We start from the raw sequence: 14,540 nt of genomic DNA on the forward strand, positions 1-14,540 counted from the left end.
CTGTTTTTTGGCTTATTTTTTTGTGTTGAGTGCATGTGTTCAACCTGTATCCTTCCCTCCCCACCAACCTGATACATCCTATAGCTGCCACTCTGAGAGCGGCTTCTTTCCTGCTGTGTCTTAAGGTTTCTATCACATATGCTTCCCAGTCCTTGTATGACATTGGCCCAAAGCTGATGGGTCTGTGCACATTGGAACAGGCAGGGCTTGTGTGTAATGCAGCATCGAGGGGAGGGATTGCTTATGTAACTGGGACAGCAGATTTAGTGGAAGGAGAGAAGAGGCAGAGGCTGGGAATGGGAGCAGTGAGCTGTCGGCAGGGACAACACACCCAGGTGACTGCACCTCACAAGGTAGGCTATGGGGCTCTGACAGCATATTGAAAGGAAACGGAGGAGGCATGGGCCTCCTGAGGCCCAGGAAGTCCCTGGTTAGTAGCATGTTAGTGATACTCACTGTGGGGGTGGGGCAGGGAGGCTATGATGTGAAAGCATTGTGGCCCCATTCTGAGGCACAGGTTGTATTCTTGGTGCATCATGGAGAAAACTTCCAACAATTGCTTTACTAGAGGATATGAATTATGCCCAGGAAATCCAGACCTTATCACAAAGCAAGGGTAATGGAAATTTTGATTGGTTCCTCTAGAAGTTGAGATTTGAGGGGAGTGCCTGCAAAGATGTGCAGAACTTGCAATGCTTCAGGGCCAGGTTTAGCGTGGCTCCCTTGCTTCTCAGCAGGGTGGCAACATCCAAGGCCCCTGGGTCCGAGGCTGGAAGAGCCTCTGGTCAGATATGGGGACCATCAGGTCAGGTCTGGAAGAACTATGGCAACTACAAGAGCATCAATGTCTGCACCAGAAGCCCCTAGAAGCGACCTCACTGCTAGTAGAGAAGCCTCTGTCTGAGTGGCCAGTGCCTCAGTTCATCAGTCTCTTTCTACCAGAGTTTCCCATGAGGCCCATTAGGGGGCAGCAGCAGCTGAAGGTAAGTCATCCAAATCCCTGGGAGGGGGTCTCTTTGGGAGAAATCTAGAAACAAAATCATTCTGTTGTCTGTTTCTCTGTATAGATTTTAGGTCTTGTGGCGAAAGGCTCTTTTGGAACTGTCCTGAAGGTGCTAGATTGTGCCCAGAAAGCTGTATTTGCAGTGAAGGTAGGGGCCTGGGTACTCCACATTACTCTCTACTTACTGCTTCCAGTCTTGGTTCCTGAGAGTTTAGGAGGAATAAACAATTCAGTAGCAAGATTCTCTGTAAGTTATCACTCCTCTCCTCTTACAGGTGGTACCAAAGATAAAAGTCCTACAGAGGGACACCCTGAGGCAGTGCAAAGAGGAGGTTAGCATCCAGGTATGCACAGAGTCCTGGAAAGAATGGTGGGGAGAACCACAGGAAAGCATCATTTTTGTCCAGCTTTTCTAATTTTTCTGGTTCTGCTCTCCCCATCTGTTAAAACCTTAGCTTAACACCAAAGAGATCCTGAGAAAAGTAGCTAATAGCTATTAACAGTTATTTCAGGTTCTGTCAGGGAAATCTCTCCAGCATGTCCCAGTGTGTTCCTTAGTATTATGCTGGTTCCAAGATTACCAAGTAGTCCTAATTACTGAGTTCCTGCGAACACAGTTGAAGTAGCTGTCTGATTTCTGCACAACCTGATTTCTTGGCTGCCTTTCTCTTCAATGACCCTGTTCTTTTTCTAACTTCCTGATTTCTTTGTCCCTAGAGACAGATCAACCATCCTTTTGTACACAGCTTGGGGGACAGCTGGCAGGGAAAACGGCATCTTTTCATCAGTGAGTGACTGGCCTCTCTCCTCATCCCCTAGGGTCCGTCTACCATTTTTCCCACTTAAGATTACTTTTCTCTTTAGGCTTATTTTGCCTTTGCTATCTTACCCTTCTCATAGCACCTCTCTATTCCACAAGGAGAGGGATTAGCAGGTGGTATCAGTTTGGACAGGAGGCCTATAATGCCTTGAGCCCTGGCATTGTAGCCCCCCAAAACACTGCCTAGATATCTGGTGCTTTGCAGTGTGTAGCTACTGCAGCACTGATCTGTACTCCCTGTGGTCTGCTGTTGGCTGCTTTCCTGAGTCTTCCATCCGTCTCTTTGCGGCTGAGCTGGTTCTTGTGCTGTGTAAGTAAAAAAGTGGTAAAGGAAATGGGGAGAGAAGCATTAAGTTGGTGGGTAGGAGAATTGATATTAACTCTGGAAGCCAAAAATAGGCATAAGACAGGGACTACTAGGGAAACTAGAAAGGACAGGAGAACTTCAGTATACCCCATGCTTGCTGTCATCCACAGGCTATCTCCATGACTTGGGCATCATCCATCGAGACGTGAAGGTAGGGTTGTTTTTTTTCCCTTAGTCTGATGTGGGGCCTCAGTAGGAAGTTCCAACAGGTTCAAGAAAGCTGTTGGAGAGCTGAGAACAGTTGGTCTTAGGATCCCAGTGGGTGCTAAGGATTTGTGTGATGGCTCTCCCAAATATAGATTTGAATGCTGAGTAAGGGTACCTTCTTCATTTTGGGGGTACACATGATGAAAGAGTTGAAGGGGAATAATAGTAATAACTTCTCACCTGTGATCTTTCAGATGGAGAATATCCTTCTGGATGAAAGAGGTAAATTGGGGCTGGGGATATAGTTCAGTTGGTAGAGTGCTTGCCTCACAAGCACAAGGCCTTGGATTCATTCCCCAGCACCGCCAAAAAAGAAAAAAGAAAGAGGTAAGTCTTTTCTTCCCTAGTCCCAGGATGAAAGGTACCCTTATCATGGCTGATCAGGGATGGAACAGAGTGCTGTTGTTGCCTTATCTTCTTTCATAGGCCATCTGAAACTGACAGACTTTGGTTTGTCCCGCCACCTGCCCCAGGGAACCCAAGCCTATACTATCTGTGGCACTCTTCAATACATGGGTGAGAGAGGCTAAAGCTGGTGGGTAAATAATGGACTGGTGTATAGCCAAAGGATATCAATGATAGGTATATTTCAAATCCATAGCCCCAGAGGTCCTAAGTGGTGGGCCTTACAACCATGCTGCTGATTGGTGGTCCCTAGGTGTCTTGCTTTTCTCTCTGGCAACTGGAAAGGTAAGAGATTGGTAGTGGTGTTGGGCAGAGAACTTTACCCTGTGGTGTGAAGAAGGAAGACCTTAGGAAGTCTTGTCTTATTGCCTCCTCCACCTCTTAATTCAGTTCCCAGTGGCTGCAGAGAGAGATCATGTGGCCATGTTGGCAAGAGTGACCCATTGTGACTCTGAGATCCCAGCTTCTCTTAACCAGGAGTTCTCACTCCTGCTTCATGAGGTAAGGGTAAGCACTGCTTTCCTTATTGATTACTAAACCATTCACTGCCCTATCATTGAGGTGATATTTCTCCATTCCTCTGATTAATATTTTTTGGGGATTTGGGGGATAACTTCTACTTAATCTAATTATTTGCCCTCTTACCAATACTTCAGAATTCATTCCTCAGTTCTGGGTCCTCCAAATCACCTCACCATCCAGAATAGACAGATCCTTTCAGAGTATCGACCAGTGCTGTACTCTTACAATCTGAAAACTCACACATCTAGCTCCGTTATTTCTACCTTTGCCTCAAATTAACCCGTTTCTTCCTCTTTTATAAATCTTTTACTCTTTAGAGTTCTTTTTCCTGCTCTCCATAACTCCATGAACTTCTTTCTCCCTTTTCATCTTTGTTTAGTCTCTTTCCTGTCCCAGTCCCTCATCCTTCATACTCTATTTCCCTTCAGCTCCTATGCCAGAACCCCCTCCACCGTCTACGTTATCTACATCAGTTCCAGGTCCACTCTTTCTTTCGGGGTGTGACCTTTGACCCAGAGCTCCTACAGAAGCAGCCAGTGGACTTTGTCATGGAGACACAAGATACTCAGCCAAGTCCATTGGAGTCCAAGCTCTTCAAGGACTTTGACTGTGATCTGGAGTCCTTCCTGGTCTACTCCATCCCTGCTTGATTGACCCTGTCCACTATAGATTGGGACCTAGCTGGGAACCTGAGGATCTCCTCCACTACCAACTCAGTATGACCACTTTGATGATCCAGTTTTTACTTTGTAGCCCCTTAATATTCTGTTCTTCTAGGCATTGGTCCAGAGTTCAAATTTTGGGCATTCAGTTCCCCATCATACAACCCACCTCTCCATTTAACATCTCAGATCAGGTAGTAACTTTTTTCCTTTGCTTCATTTCTCCAGTGCTCTTATCCTCAGTCTGTCAGCAAAAGGCTTCCTCTACTTTCCCCTCTCCTTGTTTTTCTGCCATTTTTCTTTCTTGGGCAATAATGACACTTGATGGGCTCCAAAGGTGCTATTAATATGTTTAATAGGCTAGTCAGTAGCAAATATGAATGTTGTCCAAAGGCCTAAAAAGCTGGCAACTTAATACCTAAAATATGCAGCTAAAAAATAAGACTGGGAGTTGGGTGCAGTGATGCATGTCTGTAATCCCAGCTACTTGGGAGGCTAAGGCAGGAGGTTTACAAGTTTGAGACCAGACTTGGCAACTTAATGAGAACCTGTCTCAAAATAAAAAAAGAGGTGGGGATGTAGTAGAGTGTTCCTGAGTTCAACCCACAGTACTGGGTTGAAAAACTAAAAAAAAAAACTGGAGTTAGAGGCCAATTTTCAGTAAATCTAATTTTTAAAAATTGGAAAATGAGCCAGGTATGGTAGTGAATGCCTGTAATCTGAGCAATTTGGGAGGGTGAGGCAGGGGGATCACAAGTTCAAGGTGAGCCTCTGCAACTTAGCAACGCCCTAAGCAATTTAGCAAGACCCTGTCTCAAAATAAGAAATAAAAAAGATTAGGGATATAGCTCAGTGGTAAGCCCCCCGGGTTCAATACTTAATATAAAAAAATAAATAAAAAGGAAAATGAATGCAAGTGAAAAATAAAATAGAAACTGAAGCATGGGTGGGTTAAATGTCTTTTCTAGGGGCAACAACTACCAAAATATTTTCCAAAAGACAAAAGAAGTACTAAGCTGACCATTTCCCCTAGACAACTCAGAATGCAGTTTTTGTTGGACAAATCAAGGGATTCAGAGGCATGACATCAACCTTAACATTTAAGGTTAGAGATGTAACTCAAGAACCTTTTTCTTTTGTAAGGAAAATCACCTGAACCTTGAATTTACATACAATTCTATCTTTCATGACTTTTTCTTTTTTCATTTTCCTAAACTAACTTCTCAAAAGCTTCATTTTAGTTCTGATATTTGAGGGGAAAATTTGCTTTTAGCTGGGCATGGTGGCGCATACCTGTAATCCTAGTGGCTCTGGAGGCTGAGGCAGGAGGATTGAGAGTTCAAGCCAGCCTCAGCAACTTAGTGAGGCCCTAAGCAACTCAGCAAGACTGTCTTTAAATAACATATAAAAAAGGGATGGGAAGCACTCGCATGAAGTGGTGAAGCACTCCTGGGTTCAAACCTTGGAACCCCCCCACCCAAATTTGCTTTTATGTAGACCATATTATATCTTCATTTATATCTGATCTCTCTTTCCTGACCAAGAGGGTCTGAGAGTATCCTGTGTACTTGTGTTTACTATTCTGTGTCTGTATTAAGCCAGATTTTCCCTGTATATAGCTGGCATTTTATTAGTTTCTGCAGAATTGCTTTTTCTGGGTAGTACTTTGGCAGTCCATATGAATCTCTATAAAACTTGACTCTGTAAAAAATTGTTGCTCATTATAGTTCATGATGTTCTGTTTAAGGATGCATGGGAGAAATTTTCTCTGGACCCAGTTGCACGTTTCCTGAATTGCTGTTTGATTTTTACCTTAAGAATACTAAATATTCAACTGACTGTATTTTTCTCCTCATGCTAATACTAGACTACTTAAATCCCAAATTGTGACTCACCTTCAGCAAGCATTTATGTATTTCGTATGTTAGTTATATTCTTGGTTCCATCTTCTTTTTATTTTCCTTATTCTCAGCTTTCTGTTCTAATTTTTTAAAAAAATTACTGTATTATCTACTTTTTTGTAAGCCTTTTTGGAATAAGATTGGGATATAAATAAATAAAAGAGAATGTATCCTTCATCTTTTTATCTCATTTTTCTTTAGATATTTTTATAGTTTTATTACTTTTTAAAAGTTGTAACGAACGGAACTATATATTGGATAGAATCCCTGAATATAAAAAAAGAAAAATGTGAATTAATGGTTTCTAAAGTAGCAGGTAAGAGCATTAGCTTGGAATTTATATTTGATGCCTGGATTTATCTGTAACTATTCCTTTTTTTTTTTTTTTTTTTGCGGTGTTGGGGATTGAACCCAGGGCCTTGTGCTTGCAAGGCAAGCACTCTACCAACTGAGCTATCTCCCCAGCCCCTCCGTTGTTTTTAAACAAGTTATTTCAGCCCTTCTCTAACCTAAGGGCCTTGTGCATACTCAGCAAGCATTCTACCACTGAGCTACATCCCCAGCCTTAATCACTGGTTCTTAATTGTCCGGGGAGGGTTTCAGATGCTTTTCAAAAGGCATATACAGAGAATTTTATGATACTGTATGTCTGGTCCAACGTTAATGTTAGGTTATCCAACATATGTGACCTTTCTGGTCACAGCAGCACTATGTGTTAAGGTCCACATAGTTTCACTAGAATCCTTTTCCTTGGTCAAATTAGATAGCTTAGAGACTATCGTCATCTAAGTGTAGTTTGAATTATTTCTTACCAAATGAGAACAGTTTTTTAGGTGGCTCCAAAGTGCACTGGACAGCACATTGGACTTCCAAATGAGGACGTTTTCAACATTTTCTTCAGTGGTATACTTCAGCAGTGATTTTCAGGGTAGAGTGGAGAAGGTAAAAGAAAACCAAACTTTCATTAAGTAAAAAGTTGAAAAAAATGGTTGACCTTGAACTTGCAATGCTCCTGCCTCAGCCTCCTGAGTACCTGGGATATAGGTATGTGCCACTGCACCTGGCTTTGGCTCGTATTTTTTTAAAGCTCTTGAGCAAAAAAAAAAAAAAAAAAAAAAAGTAACCAAAGAGCTGGGCTTGGTGGCACATGGTTGTGGCTCCCAGCTACATGGGAGGCTGAGGCAGGAGGATCACAAGTTTGAGGCCACCTTGGCAAATTAGCAAGATTCTCAACAACTCAAAAAATAAAAAGAAATGGGGATGTAGCTCAGTGATGAATTGCCCTTGTGTTAAATCCCCAGTACCAAAACCAAACAAACAAAACAAACAACTACATCATTAACTCCTGTTATGGGCTGAATTGTGTCCTCCCCAAAATTGTTATGTTGAAGTCCTAACCTCCAGCACCTCTTAAGGTGACTGTATTTAAAGATAGTCTTTAAAGAGGTAATTAAGAATAGATTATGAGGGTTGGGGTTGTGGCTCAGTAGTGGAGTGCTTGCCTCCCACGTGTGAGGCACTAGGTTTGATCCTTAGCACCACATAAAAAAATAAAATCAAGTTATTGTATTCATCTACAACTAAAAATATTTTTAAAAAGAACAGATTAGGAGCTGGTCATGGTGGTACACCTGTCCCAGTGGCTCAGGAGGCTTGAGGTAGGAGGATAGTGAGTTCAAAGCCAGCTTTAGCAAGTGAGGCACTAGGCAACTCAGTGAGACCCTGTCTCTAAATAAAATACAAAATAGGGTTGGGGATGTGGCTCAGTGGTCAAGTACCCCTGAGTTCAATCCCTGGTACCCCCCCACCCCCCAAAAAAAGAACACACTAGGACCCAACGACACACATAAGGAAGACCATTTGAAGACAGGGAGAAGATGGCTATGTACAAACCAAGGAGAGAGGCCTCAAAAGAAAACCCTATGTAGAAACCAAGGAGAGAGGCCTCAAAAGAAAACCCTATGTAGAAACCAAGGAGAGAGGCCTCAAAAGAAAACCCTGTTGACACATCTATCTCAGACTTATAGCTTCCAGGATTAGGAGAAAACAAATTTCTGTTGTTAAGTCATCCTGTAGATAGAACTTTGTTAGGGCAGTTCTAGCAAACTAATGGAATTCCTGTGAAGAATTCTAATGGATTAATCAGGAATGATTATTTTGTTTACAAAAAGGCATGCTACTTTTTCCCCTATAGGTTGGTTTTGCTTATATTCTGAGAATATAATGTTTCAGATTTTTTTGTCCCCTTCATGAGTTTTGTTGGTATACAAAGTCCCACTGATTAAACTCTCACACTGTCTGCCTTGTTCAGTACACCATTATACAACAGCAGGGATAATAATTCCATAGTTTCATCCTTTGAGCCTGTTCAAAAATGTCTAGTGGATACTTCACAGGGTGGTTGATTTGGATTATATAATTAGATTTTTATAAAAAAAATTTCTAGTTCTAAAATTTAAAAATTATAACTTTTAATAAAAATAGTTGAATCCCTATTTCATATCATGCCACAGACTCAATTATAAATATTTAAATCATAAAAACATTAAAAATCTTAGAACAGGGGCTAGGGCTGCAGCTCAGTGGTAGAGCGCTTGCCTAGCATGTGTGAAGCACTGGGTTCAATCCTCAGCACCACATAAAAATATATAAATAAAGGTATTGTGTCCATCTACTACTACAAAAATACATTTAAAAAATCTTAGAACATCCAGGAGACTAGGTCTACAATGAAGGATTGAAGGAGATATTTAAAGCAGAAAAGGAAATGAAAACACCATAAATAAAAATACATTTATCTAAAATTTTGATGAATGAATGACTCAACCAAGATGAGAAATCCAGGTGCTATGAATGAAAAAATCTTGACCACATAAAAACTATAGCTAGCTGGGAGTAGAGGGACACACCTGTAATCACAGGGGCTCAAGAGGCTAAGGAAGGAGGATTGCAAGTTCAAGGTCAGCCTTAGCAATTTAGTGCGACCCTGTCTCAAAATAAAAAAATTAAAAGGGCTGGGGATATGACTCAGTGGTTAAGTGTCCCTAAGTTCAATCACCAGTACCAAAAAAACCAAACTGAAAACAAACAAACAAAAACCCCACTATAGCTAAAGATACCATTAGTCAAATCAGCGGACCAAAAAAACATATTTTAAAAAAATGACTTGGTAGGCTCACACAGGAAGATCTCAAAATTCCAAGCCAGCCTCAGTAATTTAGTGAGGACCAAAGCAACTTAATAAGACCCTGTTCTCAAAAAAAAAAAAAAAAAAAAAAAAAAAAAAGTCTGGAGATGTAGCTCAGTGGTAAAAACCCTCTGGGTTCAATTCCTGGTACCCCCAACCTACAAAAAAGTGCAATATGATGATAGAGTTAAAATGTCTCTAACACAGAACTCTTACAACTTAGAAGAACTTTTTTCAAAATAAGGGTAAGGAATATGAACTTATAAAACAACTATACCTATATGATTTGGCTGGGCAGGATTTCTGCCACATTGAGAGGGGATGAAAGTGCAGAAGTGTAAAAATTCCCATTTTTCTGGGTGTGGTGGTACATGCCTATAATCCCAGTTACTTAAGAGAATTACGCAGGGAAATTGCAAGTTTGAGGCCAACATGAGCAATTTACTGAGACTCCCATCTCAAAAATAAAATAAAAAGGGCTGGGGGATGTAGCTCAGTGGTACAGTACCCCTGGTTCAATCCTAGTACCCACCGCCAAATTCCATTTTTGTAAAAGACTTAATGACTTCTCCCCCTCCCATGTATGTGTGTGTGTGTTGGGTTTTTACATGGGAGGATTGCGGGAGAGGTAAGAAATATAAGGGAAAGAACCTGGAAAGGAATGAAGTATTAATGCAAGTGGGAAAAGAAGGGGAAAGAAAGAAAATAAAAGCATTAATTGTCAATCTCAGACAACCCTGTCTGTGCATCAGTTAATTTTTGGAAAAAATAAAATCAGTATATATGTGTAAATAAATAAACTGCTATATATGGATTCATGTATGCATATATTTTTTATAAAGGTGTACATAGAGTTGGTTCCCAAAGAGGTAAAATGGATGGGAGAATCTTAATATATCTTTGCATTTTATTGTTTCACTTGCTAAAGTAATACAGCATTTGTTGAAAAACATCAAATTTTAAAGTTATGCAAAACAATATAAACAAACTAATTTTGTTTATGTTACCTATTTGGCATTTTCCTCTGGTTTATCCCTCCTGGTCTCCAAATTGCCTTGAAGCACCATATTCCTGTAGCTGATATCTGGCATGCCAACTGCAATAAGGAGTAAAAAGTTTCCAATTCACTCATTTCTATAATATAAGCTTTTCCTCCTGACATTTGGAGTTCTCTGCCTTGGTTTTCCTGTCACTTCTCAACCTTGTTGAGTACTAGGGATTGAACCCCCAGGGCCTTTAAGGTGCTAGGTAAGCACTCTACCACTGAGCTACCTTCCCAGTCCTTTTTAAAATTTTGAGACAGGATCTCAGTAAGTTGTCCAGTCTGGCCTTGAACTTGTGATCCTCTTGCCTTCTGAATAGCTGGGATTATACTCGTATGCCACCCTATCTAGATCTAGATGCTGGATCTCTTTTTCTTTCTTTTTTATTTATTTATTTTTCAGTGCTAGAGATTGAACTCAGAGCCTCACACATGCCAGGCAAGTGTCCTACTGCTTACCCACAATCCCAGCCCTGTTGGGTCTTTTTGATTGACCAAATACTCCTTGGGATTCCTCTGTTGAGTCTTGAACAATCCCAAATTCAAGATGGGCTCCTCAAGGATGTGGCTTGACAGAGTGCAAGCTTAGCCCTAGGTTTGATCCCCAGCATGGGGGAAGAAAAGATTCTTCTTTTTTTTTTGGGCAATGCTAAGGATGGACCCCAAGATTGTCCACTTATACAGTCTTCCCCCTAGTTTTCACTTAAGCTGTGATCATCTCTAGTGCCTGCAAGCTATACCATTATGTTTCTAGAGCAACACCATCCAATAGGAATATAATGCAAACAGCCTGGCATGGTGGTGCATGCCTGTAATTCCCAGCAACTGGGGAGGCTGAGGCAGGAGCATTGTAAGTTTGAGGCCAGTCTTGGCAACTTAAGGAGACTGTGTTTCAAATAAAAAGGGTGTGGGGACTGGGGGTATAGCTCAGTGGTAGAGTGTCCCTGAGTCTATCCCAGGTACTGCAAAGAAAAAAAAAAATTACACACACACATGAAATGCAAGACACAGAAGTAATTTTGCCAGCCAATGCAAAAAGTAAAAAAGGTAAAATCAATTTTTGCATTTTATTTAACCCAATATATCTAAAATATTTTAACATGTAATTGATATTTTAAAATGATTTTATATTCTTATTTTTTATGCAAAGTTTGAAATCCAGTGTACATTTTAAACCTGTAGCACATCCCAGTTTGGACTAGACACATTTGAAGAGCTCAGTGTCATATGTGGCTAGCTCTTAAGGTATGGGATAATAGTTGTAGTGGAGTCCATCTCCTGAAGGCCCTACAGTTTGTAGATTATAGGTTTTCCTCTTTGTCTTTTCACTAAGACTTCCAGAATCCTGAGCTGGGGGATGTAGCTCACTGGTAGGGTAGAGTGCTTGCCCAGCAGGCTGGAGGCTCTGGATTCCATCCCCACCGGTATGCCCACACACCAATTTCCAGAGTGTTAAAAAAAAAATTCACTAGCATAAAAACAGACACAAAAACCAATGGTACAGAATAGAAGACACAGACCCACACAAATAGAGTCATCTGATCCTTGACAAAGGTGCCAAAATCCTGGCTGGAGAAAAGACATTATTTTAAACAAATGGTGCTGGGAAAACTGGATATCCATATGTAGAAGAATGAGATTAGATCCTTATGTTTCACCCTGCACAAAAATCAACTCAAAATGGATCAAAGACCTAGGAATTAGACCGGAAACAATGCAACTCCTAGAAGAAAATGCAGAGCAACATTCTAGCATATATACATAGGCAATGTTTTTTCTAATAAAACCCCTAAACCTAAAGCTCAGGAAATAATACCAAGAGTTAATAAATGTGAGGGCAACAAATTAAAAAGCTTCTGCACAGCAAAGGAAACAACTAAGAATATGGAAAAAGAATCTACACAATGTGAGGAAAAATGGAATATATAAAGAACTTAAAAAAAACCTCAATACCAAAAAAAAAAAAAAAACCCAATGACTAAATGGGCAAATGAATTAAACAGACACTTCTCAAAAGAAGAACTATAAATGTCCAACAAATACATAAAAAAATTGTCCAACATCATTAGCAATTAGGGCAGTTCAAATCACCACCATACAGAGATTTCATCTTACTCCAGTTGGAATGGCAGCTGTTTCAGTTAGATTTTTTGCCACTTTTTTTTGTTGTTGTTGTTGTTTGTTTGTTTGTTTGTTTTGCCACTGTTAAAAAAAAAAAAAACCTGACAAGAACAATTGGAGGAGGAAAAGTTTATTTGGGGCTCATGGTTTCAGAGGTCTCAGTTCGTAGAAGGCCAGCTCCATTCCTCAAAAAGCAGCTGGGAACATGGCACCAGGAAGGTGGGGGGTGGGGGAGGGAGAGAGAGACAGAGAGAGAGAGAGAGAGAGAGAGAGATACTCTACAACAAAATATAAATTTTAAAGGCAGGCTCCCAGGGACCCACCTCCCCTGTTTTCAGTTACCACTCACTTATTCCCATCAGGGGATTAATTCACTGATTTGAGTTAAGGCTCTCATAAACCAATCATTTCACTTCTAAACCTTGCATTGTTTCAAAACTTGAACTTTTGAGGGACATCACATATCTAAACAATAACAGTAGCCATCAAGAATACAAACAATAACAAATGCTGGAGAGGATGTGGAGAAAAAGGAACACTTATACACTATTGGTGGGATTATAAATTAGTACAACCACTATGGAAACCACTATGGAGGTTCCTCAGAAGATTAGGAATGGAACCACCAAACAACCCACCTATACCTCTCTTTGGTATTTATCCTGAAGAATGAGTCATCCTACTATAGAGAACATGCATACCCGTGTTTATAGTAGTATAATTCACAATCTCCAAACTATCAAACCAGCATAGGTGTCCATCAACAGATGAATGGATAAAGAAAACGTGGTATACACAATGGAGTTTTATTCAGTCATAAATAAAAATGAAATCATGTCATTTGCAGGAAAATAAACACAAAAGGTCAAGGGTTGTATGCTCTTTCTCATGTGGAAACTAGAGAGTAAAAATGAAAAGAAAGATAGGGGTGACCTCATGAAAATCAAGGGGAAGTTAGTTTAGTAGAAGAAGGGGACCAGGGGGTGGGTGGAATGGAGGAAAGGGGAAATATTGGGGAGGAATACTGGCCAAATTATATTATTATATTGTGTGTACATATGAATATGTAACAACAAATCCAATTATTATGTACAACAATAATGCATCAATAAAAATGTGGAAAAATATTCAAAGGTTAAAAAAAGTTTCAAAGAAACACACTATCATCAAAGATTAATTTAAATACTTAACCTTTCAGGCATAGTGGAGCTGCCTGTAGTCTGAGTTATTTGGAGGCTGAGGGAGGAGGATCACTTGAATTCAGTTTGAGGAAAGCCTGGGAATACAGTAAAACCCTGTCTCAAAACAAATTAAAAAATCCCTTAGCTGTTATTAAAGATGCATGCTACCTTCAATGGGCAGATTTACCATAAAGAAAGATTAACAAACAGTAGGTACAGTAGTTGGAAGTGGGTTGGAAGATTGGCCCTGCTATTAACTGTCTGTGGGACACCAGACAAATTAAATTCTCTGACTCAATTCCTTCATCTATAAAATGGAGATTTTTGTTTGTTTGTACCAGGAGTTGAATCCAGGGGCACTTAAAGCACTGAACCACATCCCCAGTCCTTTCTATCTTTTAATTTTGAGACCGGATCTCACTAAGTTGCTTAGGGCCTCACTCAACTGCTGAGGCTGACCTTAAACTTGCGCTCCCTCTGCCTCAGCCTCCCAAATCTCTGGGATTACTGGCATGCAACACCATTCCATTTCCAACTTTCCCTTCTAGCCCTATATGGTGGCGCATTACTTGTAATCCCAGTGGCTCGGGAGACTGGATTGCAAATTCAAAGCCAGCTCCAGCAATTTAGTGAGGCCCTAAGCAACTTCGTGAGGTCCTATCTCAAAATAAAAAGACAAAAAGGGCTGGGATGTGGCTCAGTGGTTAAATGCCTCTGAGTTCAATCCCTGGTACCAAAAACCAAAACAAACAACAACAACCAAACAATCAACTTTCCCTTCCAGACTCCCAGGCCGGCTCTGTCAGAAGAGGTGGGAGGTAACCCAGAGGTCACTAAGGAAAACACCAGGAGGGACCTTCTAAGGTCTGGCTATGGAGACGACTTTTCCACAGGGCGTGAAGGCGCTCCGCTGGAAGTAGGACGGTTGGACTTCTAGACCCTCCAGTTACCTGCGGTGTCCTCCCGACGTCAGGATACCAAGACCTGTGGTAGGCCTAGGGTGTGTAGACCCCCCAGTTGGCGTCGGCGGTGAGGGGTCGGTCAGAAGTCAACTGCGGGGTCGCTGGGGGGGCGTGGCCAACGCCAGCTCCGCCCGCCCGGCTCGAGACCCGACCTGACCTG

The 14,540-nt window shown here is 41.1% G+C and overlaps 1 protein-coding gene across 6 annotated transcripts; it reads left to right on the plus strand.

The window, feature by feature from the left end:
- Positions 1–147: 147 nt before the first annotated feature.
- On the plus strand, positions 148–14,453 carry Rskr (ribosomal protein S6 kinase related). 6 transcript variants are annotated; one of them, XM_047543142.1, is made up of 12 exons: positions 148–353; positions 735–983; positions 1,068–1,151; positions 1,279–1,347; positions 1,721–1,790; positions 2,029–2,133; positions 2,301–2,341; positions 2,592–2,619; positions 2,824–2,913; positions 2,999–3,087; positions 3,193–3,303; positions 14,203–14,453. In XM_047543142.1, exons 1-12 carry the CDS (start codon positions 177–179, stop codon positions 14,353–14,355), a joined length of 1,266 nt encoding a protein of 421 aa, XP_047399098.1. In that variant the 5' UTR covers positions 148–176; the 3' UTR covers positions 14,356–14,453. The 6 variants fall into 6 exon arrangements, with proteins under 6 accessions (XP_047399098.1, XP_047399093.1, XP_047399096.1 ...); XM_047543137.1 differs by lacking the exon at positions 14,203–14,453 and adding an exon at positions 3,753–4,564 and having other exon boundaries at positions 3,193–3,309; XM_047543140.1 differs by lacking the exon at positions 14,203–14,453 and adding an exon at positions 3,753–4,564.
- The last annotated feature ends 87 nt before the right edge of the window (positions 14,454–14,540 follow it).

Source organism: Sciurus carolinensis, chromosome 3 (assembly GCF_902686445.1).
Source record: "Sciurus carolinensis chromosome 3, mSciCar1.2, whole genome shotgun sequence".
Classification (NCBI taxonomy): domain Eukaryota; kingdom Metazoa; phylum Chordata; class Mammalia; order Rodentia; family Sciuridae; genus Sciurus; species Sciurus carolinensis.

Coding starts and splice junctions, on each gene's coding strand:
- Rskr (XM_047543137.1), top strand. CDS start 177: ATGGGTCTGTGCACATTGGAACAGGCAGGGCTTGTGTGTAATGCAGCA. Junction 1,791..2,028: donor AAAACGGCATCTTTTCATCA/GTGAGTGACTGG, acceptor GGTGCTTTGCAG/TGTGTAGCTACTGCAGCACT. Junction 3,310..3,752: donor TCCTGCTTCATGAGGTAAGG/GTAAGCACTGCT, acceptor ATTTCCCTTCAG/CTCCTATGCCAGAACCCCCT.